Source organism: Polypterus senegalus, chromosome 3 (assembly GCF_016835505.1).
Source record: "Polypterus senegalus isolate Bchr_013 chromosome 3, ASM1683550v1, whole genome shotgun sequence".
Lineage (NCBI taxonomy): Eukaryota > Metazoa > Chordata > Cladistia > Polypteriformes > Polypteridae > Polypterus > Polypterus senegalus.
Genome location: NC_053156.1, coordinates 215850979 through 215868359, shown reverse-complemented (window position 1 = coordinate 215868359; position 17381 = coordinate 215850979). Strand labels below are relative to the sequence as shown.

The 17381-nt window shown below is 37.3% G+C and overlaps 1 protein-coding gene across 1 annotated transcript in view; it reads left to right on the top strand.

Moving 5' to 3' along the window:
• Positions 1–7909: 7909 nt before the first annotated feature.
• Positions 7910–17381, top strand: part of cgref1 (cell growth regulator with EF-hand domain 1) — a 28159-nt gene continuing 18687 nt past the window's right edge. Inside the window, exons 1-2 of the mRNA XM_039748435.1 lie at positions 7910–8111; positions 12773–12881. Coding sequence (XP_039604369.1) covers positions 8078–8111; positions 12773–12881 — 143 coding nt within the window. The 5' untranslated portion in view covers positions 7910–8077. The remainder of the gene's footprint in view (positions 8112–12772; positions 12882–17381) is intronic.

Below are 17381 nucleotides of genomic sequence, written 5' to 3'. Positions count from 1 at the left end.
TCAGAAAATTGACTTCTGATATAAATTTTGATGGTGTGATAAATGTCCTGGATCAAGAGGTTTGGGTATCATTCATAAAAGTCATTATTAAGTAACAATAAAGAAACACATTTTACAGTAAAGAAATTGTGAAAAATATATTAGTTACTGTAAGTTGAAGCAATTCAGTTACAATAGTCTCAAAGTTCACTTTTAGAATTTTTCTCTGAAAATCTTGGAGTGGTGAGTGAAAAGCAGGGGGAAAGATTCCATCAGGATATCAAGGACATGGAAAGAACCAGGGACATTGGGATGTCAGCATGATTGCTGGATGATTTATAGGGATGCAGCAGAACAAGTGCACAAATTAAGGGACACCAAATAAAGGTTATGGAGTAAAAACACTAACAAATGACAAAAACTAGAGAAGTTATATGTAAGTGAATGAATATGTATTTTTTTACATATACTCTATGTTTAAAACCATTAGATTAAGTAAATGAATAAATTGATTTAGAACATTATTGTATACATGAATATATTGCATAGTTTGTTACATTTTTCTCTTTATAATTAGGTACTTAAAGGGGATGTGATGTAAACACTCTAATTATATTTTTTATTGTGTTTATGAATGCAAATAAAAATAACTAGCCACCGTTAAACAATTTTTATGAGATTAGTGTTTTTAGTAGACTCGCGACTGCCAAAAGCAGGTGATGACTATCAATTTGGGGATCAGAGTGACCTCAGGATATTTATAGTAATACAACTTTATCACAATACTTCTGATTGCTAAATCATGCCTGAACTTTGAAATAAAAATAAATTGAAAATCACTGACATGCAAACTCTGCCTGCCATGGGCATCACACATGGACATACCAATATTATGCATGCAGTGCTGCAAATTTAATTCCTCCTGGGCCTTTGAGCAAATAACAATAAAAGCTTAATTTAAATCATTCTTTGGACTGTGACCTTCAGCTATGAACATATTTTGTTGTATGCCACATACTGTAGACAACCCATAAAAGTTTGAATCCCACCTTGCATCCATTGCTCCTAGAACAGCAACCCACCATGACCATCAACTGGATAAATGGATTAGAACATGGATGTACATGTATGGATGGAAGTTAATGCAATGACAGACAGACAGACAGACAGATAGATAGATAGATAGATAGATAGATAGATAGATAGATAGATAGATAGATAGATAGATAGATGCCTTCTTTTAATGCAGGTATTGTTCTATTATAAGGGAGAATGAAGCATAATGAATGCAGTTAATTTCACTGGATGAGTTGCTGATGTGTAACTGAGAGAATGTAGTGTGTGTAGAACTACATACTGAGGACAATGCTTAAAATAGAGAGCTACAAAAAACAATGTATTCTATTCTGAAGGTAGTTAAGTGTGATTAAAAAATCACTTGAATGCTTAATGCAAGCAGAAATGGCATTAAAGAAAGAAATTTGCTGGATTTTGATTGGAAGCGGGTTAAAAAAGCTCTGTTGCTTGTGCTCACTAGTACAGCTAACAGTCTAATTTCTATTGCCATGGGTCAAAAAGAACCACAGAATAAAGAGCGGACAACAAATTCCACCAGTTTAATTTTCAGTTCCAGTTTTACCAGTTTTTCTTTTTTTTTAATTCCATCTAATTCTTGAGTCAGTTTAATACAATTGTAGGTTGGTGAGGCGTTGGAACTGAACATGTGTTCATTGTGTCTAGTGCAGGAAAAGAACTTGGTTGGGATTCTAGCCTTCCACACAGCACACTCTCATAACGAGTCAGTTTATAGTTAATGTTTTTGGAATATGGGGGTAAATTGGGTTACCAATATAAAAGTACACCTGAATACTGAAAGAACATGCAAAATCTACTTAAAACAGAGCCGTGCTGGCAGCTGGCTGAGTGAAGTTGCATAGTTCCTGACTAAAACATTTTACTGTGGCAATATGTCAATGTATACAGGTAAAAATGCATTTTATTTAAAAAATCCAGTTAATTTCCTGGCTGTAATGTCTTCTATGTGGATTTTTTATGTTCTCACCATGCTTGATTTCCTCCTGTGTAAGAAAAGTACTTTGGCAATTCAGACTATAGCCCTGACATGAGTGTATGTGTGTCCTGTGATGAACTGATGTCATGTCCAAGGCTGTCTTATGACATGCCCCACTTGCTGCTCAGGTAAACTCTGGCTCTTTATGACCTCATAAAGAGAAAAAAAAAGTCATAAAAAGGATGGAAAGATGTTGATTAAAATAGTTGGGAATACATTTTTTCTATGTGGGAGCTGATAATTTGGTGTGATTTTTTCCTATTACAAGCATTTTGCTTTTAATATTTTATGCATAATATTCAGCACTAGATACATTTCAGAAATATTTTCAGTATTTGCATTTGACTGTCAGTAATACAGTCAGTCAGTCAGTCATTACCCAACCCGCTATATCCTAACACAGGGTCACGGGGTCTGCTGAAGCCAATCTCAGCCAGTACAGTGCGCAAGGCAGGAGCAATTCCTGGGCAAGGCGCCAGCCCACCGCAGGGCACACACACACACCCACACACCAAGCATACACTAGTGACAATTTAGGATCGCCAATGCACCTACAGTAACCTGCATGTCTTTGGACTGTAGGTGAAAACCGGAGGACCTGGAGGAAACCCACGCAGGGAGGACTTGGGAAGCGAACCCAGGTCTCCTTACTGTGAGGCAGCAGCACCACAGTGCCACCCGTCAGTAATACACAGTAAGAAAATTAATTTACAACAAGCACCACTGGTACATATGTGGTAATCTGAACATTCTGTGTATCTTACTGGGTCAGCACAGTCAGAGCAAACAAAATTCCTTTTTTTTCTGCGAGTGTGCCTCTGGAAAAGATGTGTTATTTTAATACATCCTATTTGTGCTTTATTCTGATACAAACTTCTGTCCTGTTGTACAAATGTTTTTATCAGTCTTTTCTCCGCACTTTGCAGAATTAACAAAGGTGACTGGTTCTATAAACGATAAACAAAGAGGTTATTAAATAAATACATAAAGAAAAAACAACAAAATACATACATTTTATGAAACATTTATTTACTTATGCTTCATGTATTATTTTATTATTAATTTACTGTCACATCTCACAATACATTTGTTTATTTGCATATTTATTTATTTTTGTCAAAATAATTCTTCTGTAGTGACCGTGACCATGATTGTCAGATGTGAACATCCATCCCCCGTATCATGTTCAAGTTCATAGGACCAGAACGTGGTTGCTGGTTCAGGGAGAATTCAATCATTTTTAGGGGTAAATCAGCACCATGGGGGTAAAATAGGGAGAAGAGCTTCAAGGGGGAAATATGGGGGGACAAAAATATAACTTGGGGGTGATTGCATAAAAGTAGTGGAGATTTTTTATTTTTTTTTTTATGTGAATTACCTTCCTATAGAAATAATCTGGTATACCTTCCATGTTTTCTTTAACCACAAATGCTTGGTAAAAACCGTCATCCTGCAATAGCCAGCATGCAGTATAGTGGGTCTGCGGCTTAAGAAAAGGTAGTCATATTAATATATAACAATAATTGGCCAGCTTGATCTCTGGTGGAGTAATTAGGGTGAAACACACCTGCATGTGAGGGTGTGGTCTGTCTCAATTGCTTCATTGGCTTCCTGCAGTGCATGATTGGGATGTTGTGGCATATAAGGATAAGTCAACACGATCAAAAAAAAAAAGATGGATGGAAGAGGAGAGGAGAGAAGCGAGGCAGGCAGGCAGGCATCTGGAAAGGAGATCACCTTCAGAGGAGCATGTGGCCAAAGCTCAGGGGCTAAAGGACTGATCGCTCTGGCTAAGCAGCTTAGAGTGCTGGAGTGATGTAGTGCTGAAAGATGTGAACTACCACTTAAGTCCGGGAAAGCAGCGGGGGTGACTGAGAGCCCCATAGTGAGTGCCATGGCCTTTGTGGAATCAGACCCATGGAAGGTTGGATGTGTCTGTTGACAGGGTATCTCCTCTGCTGCAAGTGCCCATGCAGGATGAGCAAAGGAGATGTTAGTATCAAAGGGATGCACCAAGGACCAGATTTTACAAGACAGTTTTCTGCCTGTGTTTTTATCCTCGATTCTTAAAAATATTATTTTTGTTTGATTTTAACCTCCACCATTACTTTGTTTCATGGATTGTTTACTGTATATATTGAACTTTTGCATTGTTGTTTGGAACACGTACTGTTTTTGACTTGTTTTAATAAAAGCACTGGAGCCCTTTTTTGCCTACCCCTTGCTTTGTGTTGTGTCCTCATCTGCTTACTCATCCCTCAGGTATTTTATCAGCAGTACTAGGTTCAAGAGGCTCCTCAGAGGGACCTGGTAGCATGGGACCAACCCGCACCATCACACTGCATACTGAACAGCCACCTTTCATTACTCTACACACTTATCTCAAGGCTCATGTCTAATTAGTTAGGGGTTGAAGTGGTCTGGAATTGATTTGCTATCTGAAAGTGACATGTTTGTTCCGATACGGCCTGTACTCATCCTGTTCATTTTTCTAACTTTATTAATCTAGAGCAAATCTAGGGCAGGAATTAATTTGTATCTATGAGTTCTATGAAGTTGTTGGCTTAGATTTACAAAATTAGAATCAAATGTTTTATTTATATTTCAGTATAACAATTACTATCTGTTATGACCACACTACCGTTACAGGTACAGGCAGAAAATACAGCAGTAAATTAAGAACATAACCAAAGTTTATGGGTAGCATATTTATTGTTTAAATAATTAGTTTTGCTTTTCTAAAATTTTTATCTTGTAAATTAAAGTTTGATTATATATTTGGACAAAATACTACTTCAAATAAAACTGCACATACAGTATAATAGCACAGAATACTGCCTTTACATGTTTAAAGTGGTGTTTCCTATGGGTAATTTACTGTATATGCAGGAAGTTCATTAAACTTTAACATCATTAAAAAACACATTGAGTTTTTTCGTTACCATGACTGTTTATCAAGTCAAATATTTTAATCTGTTTTGGATAAAAAGGTGCCTATTATTTGTTAATATCTTTCATGTAGTATAAAAATGTTGCATTCTTTTGCAAATGGTGTACAGGAATGGTCATTTCTTTAGAATAAGACAGTGTTCAGTTTTTTTAAACAGTGTTTATAAAGTGTGTAAATTACTTAACAAAAAGTCTGAATTAGTTTAAGCATCCCAAATCTTAAAATGTGCACTTCAAATTAAATAATAGAGGTCCATAGTGGGCTAGATATCTAGTAAAGGATAAAAAATCAAAAATAACATCTTATTTGTAATCACTGACCTTAAAAAAGTCTAAAGAGATACCCCACATGAATAAGTTTGAAATTTGTAATTTTTAACCTTCTGGGAGTGACTCTTAGAATACTAGGACCACTGGTAAAGAATCAAATATCAAAAATATATTTGTGATCACCAACCTCGAAAGAGCATAAGATGACACCTGACATGCCTATATTAACGATCCCCATTTGTTCAAAGTTTTGTGAAAAGGAGAAATGTTGACCCCTCGTATCTCAGTAAGGGGGTGAACTTCTGAGGCTGGTTTGTCTGGCATGCACAACTTCAATTACAAAGTGATCATTTATGCTGAAGACAGCTTTTGGTTTATCGTAAGGGTATAATTTCTTGCACAAGATATGGTCCAAAATGGTCTAAATACAAGAGTTTTTGGGCTTATAGCCAAAAATAGCCAAAAACCCCAAAAAGCTGGATGACATACATAAATAGACATCAAGACGCATTCATCCATTCATCCATTATCCAATCCGTTATATCCTAACTATAGGGTCAAGGGGGTCTGCTGGAGCCAATCCTAGCCAACACAGAGCACAAGATGGGAAACAAACCCCAGGCAGGGTGCCAGCCCACCGCAGTCAAGACACATTAAATAGTATATAATATATAGGATTTTCTTGTACTGGTGAGTCAAGAGATGCCGGACAAAAAAAAACTGAAGTGATTTCAAAGTGTTCATAAATAATTCTTATGAACACAATACTTAAAAAGATTTTGTTTTTAAAATTTTCAGAATGGGGGAAATCTCAAAATGGTGGGAAATTGGCTTACTGATTTTGAGGTTTTGAATGTAGCATTAGGCAACCCTGGGCTGGTGCCTTTCTTGTAAATATAGCGCGCAAGGCAAGAACCACCACTGCACAAGGAGCCTGTCATTGGTGGAGTTTGACATTTATGCTTTGTGGGCCTAGGCAACCCATAAAAAATAATTGCATTTTTAGAGCCACATCCATACTGCTACATATTCACATCATGAAATTCTGAAAAAGTTCACAAGTTCTGGTAACAATATTGAAAAGACAGAAAACTTTGTTTTTTTTTTGCCTGATTATTGTACTTGTGATTAAATAAACATGTTCTTATTTTTAAACAAGTTAGAAAATGTATGCATGGTGTCAGGTATTCTTGGATTAGGTTACTTGTATTGAAAAACAAGCAGGTTAGGTGGGTTAGTGATGCTAATTTGTCTCTTTGTGTGTGTGTGTACATGTGTGTGTGTGCATGTGTTTGTCCATGATGGGCTGGCATCCTGTCCAGAAACTCTTCCTGCCTTGCACTCAATGATCTTTCCTGCATTCCTGAACTGGATAAGTGGGTTTAGAAAATAGATGGCTTGATGGAAAGTTTCATTTTTATTCATTGCCATCAAAGAAATATTTTTGATTATCAAACATTTGGTCATGGTGGTGTGTGTGACCTGCGATTAAAGTTTGCTCAGACTGCTCGCACTGCTGTTTATATAGGCAGCACATTCAGGCATAGCACACGGGCCGCAATTTTGCAGTAAATTAACTGCCTGCTTGAGGATCTGCTTGCTGACAGAAGCAGCTATCTGATAGATAAAGGAAGAAAATAACATACTACATCATTTCCTAATCCTGCTTAATCCTGAGCAGGGTTGCGACAGACAGGAGCCTATCTCAGCAAGCTAAGGGTGCAAGGCAGGAACAATCTCTTGACATGACGCTAGTCCATTTCAGGGTCAACACACTCATGCACGAACACACAATGGGACCAATTTAGAATTGCCAATCCACCTTGTACATGTGTTTGGACTGTGCAAGGAAACTGGAGCCAATGGAGGAAACCCATGGCGACACAGGGAAAATATGCAAATCCCATGCAGGGAGGTCCTAGTATGTGAACTCTGGACTCTTTAGTGCAAGGTTGCAGCACTACCACTGCTGTATATAAAGTATTCAAGCTGTACTGAGCTCTTTCAATTTGAATTTGAAACAGTAATGTGTATGTGCTGTATGTAGTACAGAATGTTTGTTTTAAGGATGGGCAACGTGCATGTGAGTTGCTTATGTAAGATGGATTTCATTATTGTATTCATGGATTACTAACATATTTACATATGATGTGGCCTAAAAAAATAAAATAATATACTGTTGATGAAGTCTTTCTTGAACAAAAGTACATCCCTTGTGCGAGTGGCATGTATTCCTGCCCAGGGGCAAACACTGCCAATGCTGTCTGTAGAAGGCAAGGTATCATCTCTGGCACACACCAATTACAATCAAAACGGGTCAATTTGAGTTGCCAGTTTTTCTAACGTAGTATTTTTGATAATACAGTAAGTGCAAAGTTCACGTACATAGTAATGTCACAAGACATTCCATAATGCATTACTTATGTGAGTTAGTTAGTAGCGGAGCCTTACTAGTTTTAGTTTAAAACCAAGAGGCTTAACAAATAACGAAATAATTATTAACATGCAGATTTCCAGTGCTGTTAGAACAGAAACCATGAATTAATTACAAGTCTGTTCCTGCATTATGATTTTCACGAGTCTCATGTGTCAGAATGCAACGTATATTGCCCGGACTGACAGACGACGTTCTCGTTTTCCTAGCCTTAAGAGCCACGCACGCAGCCCTCGACGTGGCGCTCCGCCTAGGAGAAGAGCCTGGCGTCACGCGGGGAAATCCGACACGCCCGAGGTGGCCACGTGGACCGTGTCATTTACCAAAACAGAGCAGAGCACCGCAGTGCAGCGAGGCCGGGCTGCAGGGATCCAATGCAGCGCCACAACAACATGCATGCACAGCACGGTAGGAAGGCTTCGTAAAAAATATATATATATTGTCCATACTTTGGAAGTAACGGCATGCTGGGAGAATTTGGGTCTTTCTTTGGGACGGCAAGTGATATTAATATCTATACAATTATTACTAAGTAGGTGCAGCGTTATTACTTACTGATACAATGCGGAAATATACTTGGCTTGAAGGACTATGTACAGTAGCTGCAATCCTGAGGAGCTAAGTAATGGAATGTCCCAAAACACAACTCTGTCGCTGTGTCATGTTATAATTACTGCTTTTTAAAATATAGAAGTATTTTAATCGTGTTTGAATACAGACAATGGTCTTGTATTAAATGAATAGCTGAAATACGTGGAAGTATCTATCTATCTATCTATCTATCTATCTATCTATCTATCTATCTATCTATCTATCTATCTATCAATCAAACCTGTTAATCCAATTCAGTCTTTACAGGGCTGGCGTCGCTTCTGGTACCAGTGAGCGCAAGGCAGGCTATAGACCTGGACAAGACACCAGTCAGTCGCAGGTCTCACAGTTGAGACACACAGACGCACCCACACCCACACTCACGCCCACAAGCGCCACTAAGAAACTGCCAGTTAATCTAATCGACACGGATCTGGGGAGGAAAACCCGTAGGTCTGTACCTTCAATAAAGGTAGTATTATTTTACAGAGAGTAGCCTGTTTGCAAATAATGCAAATATGAATAAGTATTTGAACAGGAAATGTTCCCTGGGAAATTAGCCTTTCAAATCTTTAAAAACCTTTAATGCTTTAAAAATAGTAAATGGAAAAAGCTGAAGGGAAGGGACATTATTGGAATCTGTTGTTTCATGTGTCCTGTAGCTCCTTTTAGATCTCCCTACCCAGAATCTTCCAGTGTTTTAATTTCTATTTGATGGCAGGGAGATGTTTTAGCTTTATGATACTTACTATTTGGCTGATTCCGTTATTCAACGATTTACGATATTTGAGAAATGTAGTTGGTTACATTTATTTATTTTTCTACCTGAAGCAGAAGTGAAGCAACTTGCTCAAGGTTACATCTGTCAGTAGCAGGATTTGTACTCACAACCTCTGGGTCTGAATTCTAACCCATTAACCACTACACCACACTGCCCAATATCATCTCACATTGCCTGCTGCTGATTGCTTTGCACTGATGAAAATTTAGCTTAAAACTGCATATTACAGGGAAACAGAGACCCTTTTTTAAGCACACTGCTTATGTACTTTATACAATTGTCCATTGTGAATCTTGCTTAGTCCAGTCATAATGTTAATCACTGGAGCCATTCCTAGCAGTATTTTAAATATTTTAAAATTAACTTTATATATATGTTACAGTAGTACCATAAGCAAGTCATTACACTTGTCTATGTTCATTCTGAAGAAAAAAAAAATCAACATACAGTATGTAAGTTGTATCTTCATCTTGTCATGTCACCATGGCCAAAGCCATCTGCCAAACACATACTATCACATTCACTTGTTATGTTAAGAGGCATCCTTGCAAGCATGGCTGTTTATTTTTTAACAGTCGATTAATTGAGGACAACAAAAGATTTTTGTTGTATCAGTGTGTTGAAACTGTCATTAGGTTCACACTATGTAAAAGTGATTACTGATCGTCAGCATTATGCAATTGATATCTTTATTTCTGAAAAGAGGTTATTCATAGCTTTTTAAGTTGTGTACAAATACAGTTTTAATGTTGTATTTACGTGTATGGAATCAAGGTGTTTTAAAAAGCAATAGCAAACTGCCTCATTGTTTTAGTAAGGAAAACTAAGACATTAGAAAACAAGGTTAATTTACATTTACTTATTTCCACATAAGCATTTATGCAGATAAATATAACAAATAAGGAAAATAAAGACTATTCAATTCTTTTTTCTTAGGAAGATATTCAGATAGATACATGTGTATGCAGTACATTCAGTGGTCATCCAGATGTGCCTCCAATACTCTTTAATAACACAAGAGCAAGCTGATATGCTTTGTATTTCTAGCATTTCGCAGCTAGCCCTGCTTGATATCACAATATTGTCACGTGTCAAATTAAATATGTTACCAATAGCCCATTACTAACTCCTATTGATTAACTATTTAATTTTTTTTCCCCAGTTATCTTTTTTTTTTTTTTTGGCTTCAGGAACTTTCTTACAATTACATACCTGTATTAGTATGGAGGGCTATTTTTGAAAATGTGAACCTTATGATGTGTTGGATATGTTATAGAGAAACACTTAAAATGCTCATGTGGTGCAGGTTCTAAAAGGTAGCAAATACAAATAAGAAACAAGTACTGTATATGATATTTACAATATTGTCCATATGAATTTTTACACCTTAAAGTTATATTACAGAATGACTTTACAAATTTGCATTAAAATGAACTTTAGTGTGCATGGAGACTTTTAGTGCCATGCAAATTCTCTTGTAACCTTCACATATTGATAAAACTGGATGTAGGTTTTTTACTTGACTGTAAATGGAGGTTTAGTGATGGGGTTGAAAATTTCTATTTTAAGTTAGTTCAGATTTTGAATAACTCCCAAAAAAATTGAACTGACTTTTTCAAACAAGTTGCATTATGTTTACCTTGTTACAGGCTCCAGAACTATACTTTTTGGTCCAATATGGCCCAGGATTTACATATCATGTCTAATAATAACTGCCATAGAAATTGTTTAATTTAACTGGGATTTTTGCAGTCTGCCTTGTTTAATATGCCCACTGAGGTACATACAAAGACGTGCATGTGCATATGCTGACACACACACACTAAAAAGAAATTTTTAAGTGAAGATAGCTGACAGGATGTTTGCTCTACATCCTCATGCGAGATGATGAAGAGACAGAAATTAACACACACAAACATATACACCTTGATCTGTAAAGGTTGATGTGAATAGAGGCATTAAGCCATCCATGTACCAATCTTTCAGTCTGTATGTAGCTTATTTACAGCATTTGACACAATATGTTTAGCTTCAGATTAATTATTATTGAAGCTGTTCATTCATTTTCCTGTGTTCATTTTGCTCTACAATTATTTGTGTACATAATAAGTTAATGTACTTGATTCTATATTACTGTAAAGTACAATCAGTTGCATTACTTTGTTACAGTATATCTTCCATTGAGTGATTTCCTGGGGTACCACTAAAGTGAAATTTACATGAAAGTACTGTATGGATAATTCCAGTTATTTTGGGAGTTGCTCTAATAAGTTGCAGGACATTAGTATGAAATTGGGTAAAGCACATTTATTTTGCATAGGTACAGAACTTACTGTGAGTGAGTGATATTCTAATTTTTATTCTTTGTTTTTGGAAAGAATTTTCTGGAAGTTATAGGGGAATGTTATGGTTGGGGCACTGGATAAATTTATTATGTAATTTACAGTATGTGCTTTGGTTTTGTTTTACTATAGCTAAAAATAATTAGCAACTTTTTCCAAAGATATTTTGTTTTGTGGGTGTTGTCGTTGGTTTTATGCGGTTACCACATCATTAGTGGGAAAATGGGCCAAATGCACATAGCGCATGACATCATGTTGCAACCATATCAGGGTGACTTCCTGGTTATCCAAGATTACTACGTTCCTAAAGGAGTTTGTGAGTGCTTTTAAGTTTAAAGTTTCCTGGTTACTGAAATACTACTATGTATCTATGACTATGAAGGCAGAGTTTGGTTTAGGCTTGACAACAGATAGAATTGATTTTCTGGTTATCAAACATTGTTTTGGCTTCTGACTAACACCTGCACATCCATCTTCTAGTCTCTACTCACATCCACTCTGCTTAGCAGAACTATTCTAGCACAGCAATTATGTTGCCTCCATAGCTGACGGTTTGCATCAGAAGTGATAAAGATGTGTCATAGTTTAGTAACAGTAGTGGTACTGTCACATGTACAGAGTACAGTTTCTTAGTTTTATGTCCAACCAACATGTGACATGTTTCCAATAGGTAAAAATACTTATAGACTATATATATTTTTCATCTTTAAATTTTGTTTTTACACTTTTGAATACCATTTTGTAGCAGATTGTGTCACATAACAAAAATGTGAAAAAGATCAAGGTGCCTTTTATTAGAACTGCAGTATAATATAGAACAAAAAATTGACTATAATTTGAGAATAGTTAATAATAATAATAATAATAATAATAATAATTCATTACATTTATAAATTTCTTCTCTCACTACTTAAATTAAGTTATTTGTTTCACTTTTAATTTTATTCTTATTTAGTTCTTGAAATCTTAGTGGTGTAAGTGTATAATTGTCTGGGAAAACATCTTTATTTGGTCAAATGACAGAGGACAGGTTTTCTTATTATAAGATTTGTGATTATTACATGTGAATTTATGTTTTGAATTTTTATCTTTTTTTATATATCACTTGCATTCCAAATTTCTAATGAGGAAAATTATATTATATTTGTCCTGTGATAACTGTGGTGTGCCTCCAATGCTGTAATATTGTTTAAATTTATGCTTTATTGTGCGGCCTTATCCTTTCCTTACAGTTTATAAAAGACAAGTATTGTACTGCCTTTTTGGGATAAGGTTTCAGGACTGTTTTTGTTTTCTCTGTGAAAATCTTGTATGCCAGTTTAGACATGATTTTAATACCTTCATTCTTTCTGCAGATTCCCTGTTGACCAGGGCTAACAAACAGATGTTTCAGGCAACTCTGCTTTCATTGTTTCTATTTGTCCAACACTACCAAACAGCTCCTCAGTCTTCAGGTCCTTACAGGTTTGTCAAATCAATTATGTTTGTCAAATCAATTAATTGTTCATTTACCAGTTCTACAATTTTGAAAGCTTCTGTGTTATATTGTTTTTTGGCCAGGGATATTTCCCTGGCTTATATTTATGTTCTGTTTTTTGTTTTGCTCCCTTCCCTACCATAACTCATCGTCTATGGGGGAGGAGTGAAGCTTCAGATTCGTCAAAAATTTTGATCTCTGGTTTTTAACAGATCTCAGCATTTGAAGGGTACCACGATACAGAAAACATTGATATCTCAATGATGGGTGTTTGTCTGTCTGTGTGTGTGCGTGTGTCTGTGTGTCACAGTTTCTTGAGGACAGTCTAAAGCTAAAACGGCTGGACTGAAAAATACCAAACTTAAAACTGTTATGAGATCACGATGTGCTGATTAGTTTTTGAGCCCAATCGTGCAAGAGAAAGAGACACTCTAGAGGAACCCTCAAATACCGTAATTCTGTAATTAATTATGGATTCTTCACGTCAGTTGCTATCGTAATTACCTGTTTTAGAAAGATCAGCATCAGAGCAATAAATAATTACTGAAATGTTATAGAACAGTTTGAGTAACTTGGTTCCTAGGGGCGCAAAGCCTACTGATTCTCATGTCTGAATTTTTTATCTTTTTATTTATTTTTCAGTTAGAATTATTTAGTATAATTATTTCTGTTAACATTATTGTGTTTTTGTATTATTTAGTCAATTTATTGAATTTATTATTGTTTTTGTTATGTTTAAAAATATTTATGTACTGTTCTTTAAATGTCTTTATGTTCCCTGTGTTTTGTGGGTGGTTTATGGTATATGCAGCCCTTTGTGGTTCATTGAATACATTTTGGAGGTGAGTTTTGTTAGCAGTGGTGTTTAGTTATTCTTTGCAGGTTATTTTGATATTTTTGCTTTTGTTTAATAATTTACTCTGCTGGATTACAATTGATAGATTTGTTTCCTTTTGGATTGTCTTGTTGGCAACTAATTCCTTTGGCCTCTTTTAAACTCTTTGGAGCATGTTGTTGTAGTTTGTTTGTAGTTAACACTAGAATTACCAGAGCCTATGAAAAAACGTTTGTTCTGTAAATGTGCTGATGTGCTATTCCATCCACCCACCACCGCAGAACGTGCACAATGTTCTTCCAGCTCATTTCTTGATTATCTGGGAGTGAAGTGCTGGAGTTTTAGAGTGGAAATAATAGATCGTTATTTGGAACACATGCATTTCATGCCTGTGTGTTGCGTTTCTACAATAATCTGTGTAAATACATTGTTAAAACAGAAACGTTTTTCATATTTTAGTAGTAAATGACAAAATGTTGGCATAAACTATATAATGTGTGAAGCCTAAAGTCCAAAGATCAAATAAACTCTTTCACAAAAGGTTCAAGGTTAAAAGAACAGCTTCCGTGGCATAGTGGTAAGATTTGCTGACTTGTAATCAAGAGTCCCCGGTTCGATCCTGACTGCCTCCTATGTTTTCTGTTTTCAGTAGTGAGCTGCTCTTATCTGTACTAATAAAAGGCAAAGGCCTCACTGACTGACTCACTCATCACTAATTCTCCAGCTTCCCGTGTAGATAGAAGGCTGAAATTTGGCAGGCTCATTCCTTACAGGTTACTTACAAAAGTTAAGCAGGTTTCGTTTTGAAATTCTACGCGTAACGATCACAACTGAATCCTACTTACGTACATACATACGTCCATAGCCTGCAGCTTGGTCGCCGTGTGAGGCGGGGTTGGGGGTTGCATCCTGCGTCCTACGTCCCCCGGTCTCCCTCGTAGTTGGCTGCCTGCCTATATTGTGTCCCACATCCCCACACCTCCCACGTACTTGGCAGCCTGCCTTATATAGATTTAAATGCTTAAACGAGCAGAGCAGACACGCTGGCAAACAACACTGAAAATTGAAACCACTTTGCTAAAGTTTGCAGGACTGGGAAAGGTAAACCTGTGCATGCAGTGTGTGATGTCTCAGATAAAGAGGAAGACGAGCTGTTTATTGATGGAGTAAGAAAGGAACAACCCTCTGAAGCTGAACAAGCCTTTGTAAACATATCAATAGGAAAGCAAGGTGTAAAGCTTAAGTTTAAATTAAGTTCATAAACATGCTGCCGCTAAATATTCGCAGGCAAATCCACAACTTAATACCGGGAATGTCAGTTAAACATCTTAGATTCACGAGTACCGATTTGGGTAGTGAACACTTCGATGAATGAAACCTGTTATCTTTACAACGGTTGACAAACACGGAATGTAACTTGAACACAACACATCCTCCAAATACGAACCTGATTGAAAGAAATAATGATAATCAAATCCTTGATGACAGCAACACTCATAACAGTCACAAAACAATTACATTGACAATCATGTTACTTATTTTTTAAATGTTTCCTTTTCTTTTTCATAACTTCTTTAACACACTACTTCTCCGCTGCGAAGCGCGGGTATTTTGCTAGTTGTTAATAGTATACAGTACACACATACATTTGGTTTGCATCTGTAACAGAAGATGTACGTTTATAGGACTTGTAAAAGTTACCTTTTTTTTCACTTTTATTCTCTCAGTCACGATCACTATACATACTACCGCCCTAGGCATCTGACGCTATTAGTTTTTATTTGAAACTGGGAATAACTGTAGATGTGAGTGGTGGAGGCAATGGAACTGGACATTCTCTTATCTGGAGGGATAAAAGCTAACACACAAACGCTGCTGAATCTGCTTTCTTCGTATCTCACCGTCACTTGATTTTTTATTTAATTCAGTTTTATTGAGTGTTCCTGCTCACGCTGAATTAGTATGCACCTTGTGGTCAATGATGTAAAAAAAAAAAAAACAGAGACATAGGTATATATGATATTTGGAATTATCTATATATATAATTCACTAAGGCAAGACACCCATGGAAAGGCAAGACAACCATGGAAAGCACGCCGGAAGGGGCGTGGATTCACTAAGCTGCAGACAAGTGAGACACCTCTGGCGCACGCAGGAAGGAGCCACGCCCACCAACTCCAAGACCATTGGATACGACGACAACTCACAGAGCCACGCCCACCAACTCGGATGCGACGACACAGAAAAACCGCCGTCATTTATATTCGTCTGTCGTAGAGGTCACATGTAGCTCCGACCCACGTTGACTGTTAATAGAGGCATGTTTCTCGCGGAAGTGAATCGCCATATGCAGCGTGTAAAACTGTTTGCGAGGGGTATCCCATGGGATCCTTAAAACATTCCTTTACAACTGAGATTAAAACACAATGAAGTGAGCAGTCTTTAAAAACGAGTTTTCGGTTACAACGCACGACCGCGTGCACCATAACAAACTGTTTTACACACTACATACAGCAATTCGCATCCGCAACAAACATGCGTCTTCTTAGATGCTCCTGCACTTTGTACACACCCCCCTCCCACCTCGCTGCTACTGTGATCGGGTATCTTGGTGGATTATATACAGAAAGGCAGCCAAAACCGCACAGAGCAATAAAAAGTCTACGTGAGTCACAGCTGCACCTGGACTGTACAAAGACGACAACGACTCAAGTGACAAGTTGGAGGTGGGCACATAAGCAGGCAGTGCATACTGGACGAGAAATCAGCAGACTAGCATGACGGAGGGAGCGAGTGGACGTTCTTCTCCTCTCCTCCCGTTCCACCCTCCGCACCTGAGCGCCACACAGATGATTGTGTGTTGGTTCGTTCCGTGTATTGTTATAATGTTGCTTTTCTTGCTGATTTATTACATTACCGATTTTTCAAATGTTCATTTTCTCCCTGTGCTTAAAAATTATTAAAAAACCGGCCTGATTATGCGGCGTATGGTATGCCGCGGGTTGGCTAGTTCATTATATGACTTGTATAGTACATTTCGGAAAACATTGTGGCACAGATGCAACATTATTCATATTATTCATATTCGCATAACATCTTGTGCTTGTAATCGGTGACTGCGTGTTTTTTTGCTAGTCCCCACATGTTGCTGTATGGTGCTGTGTCTTTTGTACTCCTGGACATGCAAAGCAAAGAATAGTACAAAGAGGTCAGTTCAGCACTATATGCAATCATCAAATTCAAATGTTAACATTTCATACACACACGGAAGGACCGTCCTTCCTACATTTATGACATGTGTACCTGTTGCAATGCGCACACTTCTCTCTATGCTTTGGTTCCTATTACATTTAAAGGGCACCTTGCATTGACTCAGTTTACTTTCCTGGGGAAAGCGGCTGTCTTGGAACAGAAGGTTGTCGATGTTGCATCCTCCTTTTCTTTTTCCATCATCTTTTCTAGTAAGATGCAACGACGAAGTTCCTCTGCAAGGTGAGCCATGAACACTCTTCTTTTCACAGTGGCCTCCGTGCATTCCTTGCACAGTACATGTGCATTGATCGCCGCCAGGTCAACTGTGTTATAGCACACAGCAACTGGCCACCTGTGTGTTCCTGTGCGCACTGAATAAGCTCACGCCTTCTGGTGCACG